General features: G+C 37.3%; 1 protein-coding gene across 1 annotated transcript; it reads right to left on the bottom strand.

Annotated features, from left to right (window-relative positions):
* Nucleotides 1–821: 821 nt before the first annotated feature.
* On the bottom strand, nucleotides 822–11,841 carry LOC145681761 (uncharacterized). Its single transcript, XM_081753374.1, has 3 exons — nucleotides 11,718–11,841; nucleotides 9,442–9,591; nucleotides 822–4,378 (listed from the first exon to the last, which is right to left on the bottom strand). Exons 1-3 carry the CDS (start codon nucleotides 11,773–11,775, stop codon nucleotides 4,095–4,097), a joined length of 492 nt encoding a protein of 163 aa, XP_081609500.1. The 5' UTR covers nucleotides 11,776–11,841; the 3' UTR covers nucleotides 822–4,094.
* Nucleotides 11,842–12,127: the final 286 nt, after the last annotated feature.

Here is a 12,127-nt window from a genome sequence, read left to right as displayed (position 1 = left end):
ACAACATCACAATTTCAAGCAATTCCATCGAAATCCAATTTCCATAAGGTTTGTGCAAGATCCTTCAACAGAACCCTTTAAAAAAAATCAATTCTAACATGACGTTTCGAGATGAGGAAAGTACTAAGATCAGGGATGCAAATAACCACTTGCCCACTCGCCCGGGGAGAGTGGTTCAACGGTGTGGGCGAGTATTTAATATCATTCCGAAGCTAAGTAAATGATTTCTATTGTGGAATGTGGACTAGTAGCTTTATTTCTTGGGCTAGTAAAAGTTTGTTGCTTATTTGCATCCCTGACTAAGATCGTTAGTAAAACACAATTATTGACACTACGCAGGTAGGCCTTTATTTTAGAGAAATATAAGTAGGGAATATTGTATTCATTCTGATCTAAATTTCGATGGACTAAGTCTTCAGTTTTGACGTAATCTTCAACTTCACTTAGGTCTTCAAAACTATCTCATTCATTTCTTTCAAAGTTGGGTTCAAGTGATCAATAGAAACTTTTTTTAAAATAAATATTTATTACATAACATCATATAATAAAAAAAACAGCAATACAGAAATAGGGTGTCACGGAACCCTGAAGTATATAAATATAAGACACGAAAAATCAACTACATAGGTGGGATAAAAAGTAATGGCAACACAATTATCACGTCAGAGCAGGGGCGGATCCAGGGGGGTGATCGGGGCAATCGCCCCCCCCCCAGAAGAGAAAACTTTCTTATTTCATATATATAAATAAAAACCCATCCCAGAATTTGGAGATCTTAAAAGTAGCTCTAAATATCAGCATTACAACCCACCGCCCCCCCCCAAAAGTCCGTCCTGGATCCGCGCCTGAGTCAGAGGGCTGTGTCTCAAACAGGAGCTTCCTAGAAGCTTGCCAAACCATACGATAATTGATCGTGATACACGCTAATTTAAACTTTGATGCTATATACGATAATGCCTTTGAGATAAGAGGCGAATTCACCATAATTTTAGAACGCATACTTTTTTGTAATTTTTGAATTTGAAAATAAATTGTAGATGTACATTAAATAACTACAAAACGCACACACATACACAGAGTGAGGTTTTCAAAAGTGATTCCTGCTAAAATAAATCAATAATGATTTGAAAATTAGCAAACGGCACGGCAACCCTACATCCATTCTTTAAATTTAATTTCGTTTACGAGGGGGAGGAAATGTTGTTCAGAATAGTGTTAATAATAATAAAAAAGATTGGGAGGACAGCGATGCTGATTTTTGAGTTCGAAACAAGGGGCGTCATTTAGGGGGGCAGGGAGAGGCAATTGCCTTGCCCCCAGTTTGAGATTTATATAGATTTTATCAATAGAATAGTAGTAAGTCAGTGTAAAACGCGAAATTTTACTTATATCATGGGGTCTTGCCCCCCCCCTTCCCAAGCAAAATCTGAAATAACGCTCCTGGTTCGAAACTGAATATTACTAGATAAGTTTATTATATAATATTGCTATTATTAGTAGTATTATACCTGTTTTTACAATTATTACGTGCATAACGAATATACGATAGTTTGTTTTGTAATATACGATAATTTTAAAGATGAAAATGGATAATTTTGTTCTCTGGGGTTGGCAATTTGGGTTCTGTAACAGATAAAGGAATGCGTTGCAATGAAGATCAGTGATGCCAACCCATGGGGAAAATCCCATTTTGGTGGACTTTTTAAACGTTAATTTCTCCAAAAGGGATAAAGGGAATTTTCGTAGAATTTGCCAACATCTATGGGATTTTTCATACATTTACTTCATCGATGCCAATAAACTTCTCTATGAGCTGGAAATCAGTGCTAACCGTCAAATTTTGCTATTGTAAAATGCATTTTAATGTGGAAGTAATTTATACAGTGACTTGATAATAATAATAATAATAATAATAATAATAATAATAATAATAATAATAATAATAATAATAATAATTGTCAGTACCGTGTAACTTATTAATAACTCTGGTATTTTAAAAAAAATACTACACTGGAAACATCCATCTTCCAAAACATTCCAAACGAAATTTCTAGAGAACGAAGGTTGTCTTATCTAATTTTGTTACGTTCCATAGAAGATTACGACACAAATGCTTGATACAAATACTAATTTCTAATAACAAAAGGTACTTGTTTTCGACAACATTTTAAGTTCTTTGTCTTTTAATTACTTATTTATAAACTGTTTGATTAACTTAGAAGATCTGAATTCACTCATATATTGAAGAAAGTGACTGTCACAGTAGCTTCACTTTTTATGGTTTATAAGTTCGGGAAATTTTGTAGAGCGTGGGGAATTCAAAAGCAAAATGGGAGTTTCTACCTCTCGAGATGGGATTTTGTAACGTTTCAGGTTGGCATCACTGGATAAAGTGTGCCGAGTATCATTTTTTCACGCACTACTCTAGCCAAGGATGTTATAAAATAGAGGATCTGCCCATACGTATCTTCATCCTATAAACTCAGTGAAGCCGAAAAAACAGCCGAGCATCATCTGAGCTGGACGTCTGATTGGCTACTCTCGTTTCCGCCATGATTGTTGGCTCGAAACATTGCGATGTTAGTGGCGCCGAGCGGGCAGAGTGGGTATGGCGAAACTGTGACGTATGGCTTCACGATTTTGTTATTAGGCAGATCGTCTATTTTATAACATCCTTGACCCTAGGCAACTGTTTTAAGTTGGTCATAAGGAAGCAGGCGAGGTTAGATTTACATCGAAGTTGCACTACCTGAGTATGACGTATTAGCATGGGGGTCAAGATGGAACAAAACGAGCCCTGCGGGGCTTCTAATCCCGTTCGTTCACTGACGCTCGCTCAGATGTTTCGTGACGTAAGTAAATAACTTTCTTTTATCAATAAAGTTGTGCGCAGTCTTTCCCATCCTGGTGCCCGGCACCTCCCCCTCTCTATCTGCCAACTAGGGCCGTGCCGTGGAAAATCAGCGCCCGGGGCGAGAGTATACGACGGCGCCCCCATACATATATTCCAAGCAATTTTTCCTATCTTTTTCCTTTTTCTCCCGAATTTTTCGCCCCCCTTACTTCGGCGCCCGGGGCCGTCGCCCCGCTCGCCCCCCCCACGGCACGGCCCTGCTCCCAACTACCCCCTACAATCCCTATCTTCGCGAGGACTCCACTTCTCCCTCTCAACTTGGTTTATAACGTCATTGTTTATAAGGGTTATTAGAAATCTCTAGGTAAATGGTGGAGAAAAAACAATTTATGCATTATATATTACATAAAGGGAAAATGAGTATTCTTTTCATCTTACTTAAAAAAAAAAGTGTTATGAAAATTTAAACATTATAAAAAAAACTTTCTTTGGACCAGGTTTGAATCCACGCCAAAAGCGATTTTTATAACTAGCACGCTCAGTTACGAGGGCCGACAGCATCTGGCTATGCTACGTGACAAGAAACGGATAACTCCAACCAATCAGAACCGTTTATTTAGTTCCTATGGCTAGGTTCGAGCGTGATTTAAAATATGCTGCCGAATGATAACGACTGTATGTTATTCCGTCAGCAGCAGTGCCGTAAAATAAAGAAGGAGAGTGGATGCGCCATAAAATTAACTTTCAGAAAAATGAATAACATGTGTAGATCAAGATTGGAGTGGTACACTCAATGTTTTAAGGACTTCCGTAACGACCTTTTCGCTAAAATTAAGGAACTACTTCGCGGGAAGCTCTACGACATAAGAGAAGCTGTCATCCATGCTGTATGGCGATCTCTGTGGGACAACAAAGATTGACGCGCTGACGGTGTACGACGCCTTTCACCTATGGCAGAAGGTGATAGAGAATGAGGGAGATTACATTGAAGGAATGTAACAGTTTTCTGTGTACAAAATCAGATACGAATTGTAACAATGTTGCCATTACTTTTTTATCCAGTCCTTGTAAATTTAACAATATTCAAAATTCAATTTAACAAAAACACAGTAATAGATACTGGCTTCAACTAGGTATACAAGAACCCACAACAAACTAGAGGGCACAGTTCGTCTTCTGGGTACTCTAACAATGGTCAGCATAATGTCACGTTGTGATCAATACCTCAAGAAGCATGTCCTTAGTTACTCAGAACATATACAAGGAATATATGAGTAGCAAACGCTAAGACAACTGAACCAGCTGACAGAGAAACTACAATTGCACCATCCTTACTAGGGACGATTATAGGTCCAGAATTGTCACCATCTCCATTCCCGCCTCCTGTTCCATCCTCATCCTCTTTAGGGTCTCCGTCGTTGCATAGGTCCGTGGTGCATGTTGTCGTATAGGTTGTAAGTTCGGGACTAGGTACGATTCCAGAAACATCTTCAGCAATACATCCACGGCCAAAAGATGAGATTTCTGGAATAGAAAATGAGAAGCATTGATTAGCCTTACATGGTAACGTCAAAAGGAAATTTCTAATTTTGAAACCAAGAAGCCTAGGCAAACTTCCAAATTACTATATGGAGATTAACACTTTCGGTAAGCCCAATGAGGACTCGTGGTACCGCTTTAATACAACTAGACGGAACTCGAGTCTAGTTTGGGGTGTTACATGGGTGTCTCACAGTTATCCTTTGAGAATGGTGGTCAGTTATGAGAAAAACTTATTCAGGATCGCACATAGAAAATAGCATTCTTTTCCTGATATTTAATGGTGAAAGTGTGAATGTCTTGTAGTCTGAAATACTACGGTATTTGAAACTACATTGTACCACCAATAAAAGATTTTCAAACTTTTCCTTATTGTTCTTTCTCGTACTTTTTATCATGTAAGTCAAAACGATTTAATTGTTACAATTTTGTAGCAATTTCACCAATGATATAAATAATAAGCAATTTTTGTACTTTTGAAGTCTTTATCTATCAGTTTATGCCTCTTAGGCTAAGAGAGACGGATGATTAAGAGAAGTGAATGATCATACAAGAATAGGTGAATGAGAATGTGGGGAGAAGCGGGAGTATCCCGAGAATACCTGTGGACAGAATGACGTCCAGCACAAACATACTTGGGTGGGGATTGAACCAGAGACCCTACACACCAGAGGTACGTACTTCTACTATATATTACTGGAAATATATAATGGATGGAAATGGTCTAATGCCAGATTTCGACCTCCTCTTGTGATGAACTGTGGCCGTTTGACCTGATTAATGGACCGCTTCCGCTTTAGATGCACCCAGCCCGTGGTTCTTCATAATTCGATGAATTGTCCTTGTGCACGATGTGCACCTTCAAGGTATGTCCCTCAACCGTGATTCGCAATTGAGATTTAACCCTTATTCTCTAAGGGAGTGGGATACACCTAGTGCACGGCCAGACCGAAGTCCTGAGTGACTACTATTAGCTACCGGTGGAGGTGACGTTGCTAAAGAGTCAAGATCTGCCATACTCCTAGGCATGCTGCTTGATAGTTATAAGGCAAGCTCACCTCCCGCCCATGCTTCCCTTTGCCCAGATTCCTTGGATAAGCTCACACAAGCTACCGAATCCCACGGTTTGACCACTGCCCGGCAGAGTCCAACCCCCAATCCGCAAGCCCCGAGCATGCCAGAAGGAGTTTGTTCCTTCCAGCCCTGCCTACCTCTAACGTTCAATAAGCACCACCTTCCGCGTATAGGTACCGTGTACATATCGGGATCCTCTCCATATCTCATCCTGGATCCAATGGTATGTTTTAAGTCCCTGTTTAAGTTTAAGGCCAGCAGCTTATGCTGCAGAGCTTCCTCCCTTTTACTGTGATCAGAAACCGTTGTCAAATTACCTTAGATAGGCACATTTCCCCAGTCACGTTCAGTCCCCGTGCAGAGAGGAATATGTCATTCCCCTCCCGGAAGAATCGTCCAAGCAATACGGGACTTCCTTTAATTACGGTAGTGGTACGGCTGTACACTACCAGAGACTGTCTATCTTTTAAGACATAGCCGCTTGGGAGAAATAGCTCTGTGGTAGGCTCGTCCAAGAAATACGGAATGACACTTCCTTTCTTTTACTTATTAAGATACCACGAACACGTTGAGATACTGGCTCTAGTATCTCATCCTGAACTCAATAGTATGTGTAGATCACCATTTGAGAGAAGGACCATGGCCAAGGGTTATTCCATTAATTTTCATACCGGCAGTTTTAGAAGCAAAAATTCTATACCGATATACTAGATTTATTCATATGAATTTGAAATTCCATGATGAAACAACCTTATCGTATTGTTGTCGAGTTTTTAGAAAGGGAAAGAGGGAGAAAGAGGTAGCAGCAAATTTGTTCACCGATACAAACGCAACTGTGACACAATGTTACTTACATTTTCCCCCCATTGTCTTAATTGTTGGTTGAAGGGAATTCAAGTTGCTACTTCTAGAAAGAACCCAAAACTAAAATAACTCCGAAATATCTTTCGTTATTTGTATTCAAGTGGAATATTTAATTTTTTCTTTAGAATTTTCAAAACTTTGATACAGTTTTACAGCTCAGTGAGAATGAATGTAAAGAACTCTGTGCTATATTTGGAATTAATGATGTTGATGCTGTTGTTGCGGATGTACGTTCTTTTAAATATATTGCACGCAGCAAACTTGAATATTCCTGAACAGATTTTGCTTCTTTTTATTTTAAAAGCTGATATTGGTTACGAGGCTTTTAAACCTCTGGCTGACGATGGAAGTACTAGAAGTGGTACGCGGGGATCTGCATGTGTTATATATCGTTGGAAAGGTCACACCGAGTACATATCACATGTGAAATATCTCCCTTGAATGAGGACTGTAGGAGACGTGGCGAACATTTAAAGATCAGAACAAAACACGCTTCGAAATACCAGAAAACGTGGACAAAATAAGAAGTTATGATATAATTGTTTTGAGACATTGTATACATAGGTTTAAAAGGTAGCTGAATACGAATCTCACATCAAATGTTTACAAATCAAAATGGCGGATCCAACATGGCGGACACAAATTTAAAAAAGCTATGGATCTGAAATTGGGTATATAGATATATTCGACGTCGCTATGTATGAATCGGATACGAGACGAGAAACAACAATTCTAGTCGTTTTCGAGATGAGAATCGAGATGAGAAATATGACAATTATAATCGTTTTTGAGACGAGAATCGAGACGAGACAAGAAATATAACAATTCTCGTCGTTTATGAGACGAGAATCGAGATGAGACGAGAAATATGACAATTCTAATCGTTTTCGAGACAGAATCGAGACTAGACGAGAAATGGCAACTCTCGCAGTTTTCGAGACGAGAATCGGGACGAGACGAGAAATTTCTCTAGTTTCGTGACCAACACTAGTTCACTCAAATATTAAATCTCAAACCCTGTTTCAGTATTACATAATTCATAGCATAAAAACTATAAACTGATAAAGTGATTTTACTAACATAATGAAGAATATTTATTAACGTTTAAATATAAGCAAATCGTTACATAATATACTATAATAATAAATATCGCGTAAGTATTATATAACAACTTTCGTGGACCTTTCGTGATGTGTAAGGATTATAACTTCTAGATGAAATTTTAAAAAAAATCAAGGCATTACTGTTATACACACATTTACAAAATGAGACGAGATGAGAAGAGCTTTCCGAAAATCGAGAAGAGACGAGAATAAATTCTTTGAGAACCGCGACTATAGTACTAAAAATATTACGAGACGCGATACCTTATTCGTCGTCTCGCAGACAACACTAACAACTAAGCAAAGTAAGGCGAAAGCCGCGCTTGAGGCATCGTTATTTATTTATTTATTTATTTTGACTCATTTTACATGTCGAGGTTAAGGCTATATGTAGCCTTATCTACCACCTAAACATGACACAAAATTGAAAAATCAAAGGATATAGCTAACAATAGCAAAAGAAAAAAAAGTTAGAAAGTAAAAAAAAACACAAGAAACAGACTGTCACTTGAACACACACACACACACACACACACACACAAACACACACACAAATATAATATACTGCTACACGAAAGTACATACATGTTATAATATGTAATAAGTATTGGGTTTCATATCTTTATGACAGGCTTCTCTATTGGCTCTTCTGTCTCTGTGTCCATTCAACCCTGCTGCGATAACAATAAATTATAAACTGCTCTTTTAAAAGATGCTAAAGATTTTGACTCACGTACCGAGGTTGGCAAAGTATTCCAATCACGACACGTCGAAATTATAAATGATTTGGAGGAATAAGTTGATCTATGAATAGGAATTGCAAGTTGGCTATTAAAACGTGATCTTGTGTCCCTCTCATGGAAATCGCTTAAAAAATTAAGATGTTTTAGAAGATAGGAAGGTTCTGTAAAAGTAAGTGTTTTATACAGCAGTACCAACGAGTGCAATTTTCGCCGTTGCTGCATCTTCAGCCATTGCAGCTTTTCAAAGAATGGCGTAACATGATTTGAGAATTTTAAGTTAAAAATAAAACGTATACAAGCATTTTGTACTCGCTGCAAACGCTTTTGTAAATGTATATCAGCGTCAGTTAAGGCGGTGTCACAGTACTCCAAATGTGGTACCACTAGGGTTTGAACAAGAGTTTTTTTCAACTGTGTTGGTAAAAAGTTTTTTTAATTTGCTGAGAGAATGAAGAATTCCAAAAGCCTTCTTGCATGATGCGTTAATTTGATCGGACCAAGTTAAATATTTGTTAAGTATGACGCCAAGATTTTTCACAGAGGAAGAGAAGGGAATATTTACGCCTTCTAAAGTTATATTGGGAACAAGTGAAGCATCTATTAACGTCGTTGCACGTTTGGAAGTAATTAAAATTGACTTTGATTTGACTGGATTTATAATCAAACAATTATTTGCTGACCATTTAGCCAAATTACTCAAGTCTTCTTTCATCTTTGTTATACAAGTATCTATTTGCTTTGGTGAAGAAGATAGATACAATTGAACATCGTCCGCATACATGTGATACTTACAGTGTTTTAGAGATTGTGCTAAGTCATTAATATAAAGGCAGAAAAGAAGAGGCCCTAAAACACTACCTTGAGGAACCCCACAAGGAAGGTCACGCTGACCAGAAACTAAGTTGGCAACCACCACATACTGTTTTCGGTCGCATAAGTAATTTTGGACCCACTTAGCAGCTGAAGTAGAGAAACGAAATTTTTGTACAAGTTTCTGTAGCAAAATGTCATGGTTTACTGACTGGAATGCTTTGCTATAATCCAGTAAGGTAAGTATGGTTATCTCTCTCTTGTGAAAAAGAAGAAGAAAACTATTCCAATTGACGAATAGTATTAAAGTGGTTAATTCCTGGTCTCTGTGTCAAAACAAAGAGAACAAATCAGTGACTGTAATGCACAGGAACTTTTCAATTTGCGCAAAACAACCTGCTACAAGACTATTATCAGTAATAATGATGATATTTGGTCGTTTGGTTTTACGTACCTCCAGTTTCTGTGTAGTCGATTCTTATGACGTAGCAGTATTTTTGATTTCGGCAGGTTGTAATTGGCGAACCAGTAATGACTTTACCAGGATCTGTAAGGCATGTTGTATCACCTCCTGCAGCAAAATTACAGCTATAACACCGTAGACCTGGAATAAATATATATAACTCTATTAATTAAACATAAGAAATATACAAAGGTTTGTTAGTACATTATTTTAATGGTTTCCAATACCGTACAGTTCGTGTAAAGTCCGCATTCAATTTTCAGAAGGCAAAGAAAAGTACTTGCAGTGTGGACAGTTACATCATTTCCTAACCACACTGGTACATTGTTTCCTGTAAGATCATCCAAATCATCCAGAATTAGATCTGGTCAGTATTTGAATGGGTAACTGTGAAAATCGGGTGATTTCAGTAGTGCAGCGTTATCTCAACGCCGTTAGGACAAATCGATTGTTACCTTTAAAAAAGTTAACGGACTTTAAGCAAGAAACCTGACATTAACGGCAAGAGGGGCCGACGTGCTGGCCACACATCAGTCTTAAGGCATCAGCAGCATATGAAAGCCGGCTAGTATTCCCTATCTTACCAGGCTATAGTGCCGCGTGGTTTGCTTTAATATACTGTGTGCACTTCATTTTTGGGTTTTGCTTAGTCCATCCTTACGATAAAAATAATTGAGAAACCTGCAATTTGCAATATATAAAATGTGTAACGTGGTAACACTGAGGATCCATATGCATCATCTGGCAGCTGCTAGAAGTGTGTTAGGTGAGAGTCTGTAAAAGGCAGGGCAGCAGAGAGTCCTTTGTTGAAGTGGGCAGGTGGATCTCTTATTTTACTAAATGTAAAATAAGAGATACATCTTTTAGTCGAACATAGGCCTAATTCTGGGCGCGCAGTTAGTTGCACAAATGTAAAATGCCAATAGTATTTCTTTCAGAAGCCTTTCAGAAGATCTTTTGCTGTTGTTATCTTTGAAAAAGTCAATTAACCCAAGGAAGAAAGTTTATCCATTATATGGTAAATTTCCAAAAATACAGGAGACGGTGGTACTGTGGTTTGCTGTTTATATGGTAGCTCAGTCTAGATAAACTTATTGAACTATGAATGCTGTTTGTTTCCGTCTCGTGTTCAAAACTTTATTCTTTTCCTATGAAACTTAACAGTAAATTCATAATAAATCATCTTGAATTCATGTTGTAAAGTGTAAAAGGAAAGAAAAAGTAACGAGATTCCTTGTTTTGTTCTCAGCTTCTTGGTCAACACTCATTGGTAAAATGAAACAATAACAGTTTGTAAATCCACAAGTAGGACGGCTTTTACGAAAGAGACACTGTGGCTATCACAAGTATTTCTTTGAATTAGCCATTTACCATCCAAGATCGGAGAAAAAAGTAGATTACCTGCCATAACGTTTTGTAGGTAATGAACATGAGGAAGTTAACAAAATTTAAATTATTTTGTTCGAATAGGAAATACGAGAAATTTACACGTAGTGTGGGCATCTATCACGAGTTTAGAAAACGATTAAGGCAAAAGATGTGTACTGTTCATAGCAGGTTTATTCTGCAACTAAATATGGTGATTCCCAATTAAAGCTAAATTTTACTGTTGAAACTAAATTTTACTGATTTCAGCGCCATGTATAACGAATCGAGGAAAATGTTTCCAATAAAATTTGCTTATTTTTTTCTCGTAAAATCCGAATTTACATTTTTTAAAAGGGGGAGTCTCCATTTAAGTTTTTAAAGTTGCCTCTCGCCCTCCCTCCCCGCGATGTCGAACATTTTTTCGTCAGATGCTTATTTCAAAAGATATGTTGTGCTCTTAAATTAAAACATTTGCCTTATACAGTGGCGTATTTACGATTTTGTTTCGGGGAGGGCTTTGCTAACTTTCGGGGAGGGGGGCTTTGCCTGAAAATGTGAAAATTCTGCAATATATTTCATATACTTTACCATAGTAAGTAAGATTTCGAGGGGAGCTTAAGCCCGGAAGCCCCCCTCTAAATACGCCACTGGCCTTATGTATAAACTTAACACTTTTTCATTTAATATCAAGAACATTGTAGAATTGCATCCATTATTTTAATGTTGAGTAAATAAGCTTTACTATACGTATATTATTTATAAAAGACAAACGTACGTATATACGTGTAAGTATTATATTTAGTTGCTGCAATAGAAATATTTGAAATGCCAAATCCAGAACAACACTGCAAATGTTCAAGCAATCAGAAAATTAAAACAAGGAATAGTTCTTTACTTACCAAAACATCCATAAATCAAAAAGAACATACTATAACTTGCTATTATTAACGACTTCATTTTTCAACTATTAAAACCAAATTCTCTTTCACGAGTATGGGAGGAAATGACTATATGTTCTTTTCTTCCAGCTTCACTAAAGATATTTGCTTATCTCATGATAATTGATTGAAAGGGAACTTGATAAGATATGAAAAATAGAAAGACATCTGTAAAGGCTTTGTGATTAGGATGACGCAAATCTGTAAAGATAAGTAATAAATACATGACAAAGGTATTTATGCAGATCAAAAGTTAATGCAATCTTTTCCTTTCTTTTGTTATGATTTCTAATTAAAAGACACAATGAAAAGATTAAGGAGAAAATGTATTCGAAAAGGAAATTTCTCTAAAATGTTTATTTTCAAGGGAC

This window comes from Thermobia domestica, chromosome 3 (genome assembly GCF_964235325.1).
Source record: "Thermobia domestica chromosome 3, izTheDome1.hap1.1, whole genome shotgun sequence".
Classification (NCBI taxonomy): domain Eukaryota; kingdom Metazoa; phylum Arthropoda; class Insecta; order Zygentoma; family Lepismatidae; genus Thermobia; species Thermobia domestica.
This window is presented reverse-complemented; position numbering and strand designations above follow the sequence as displayed.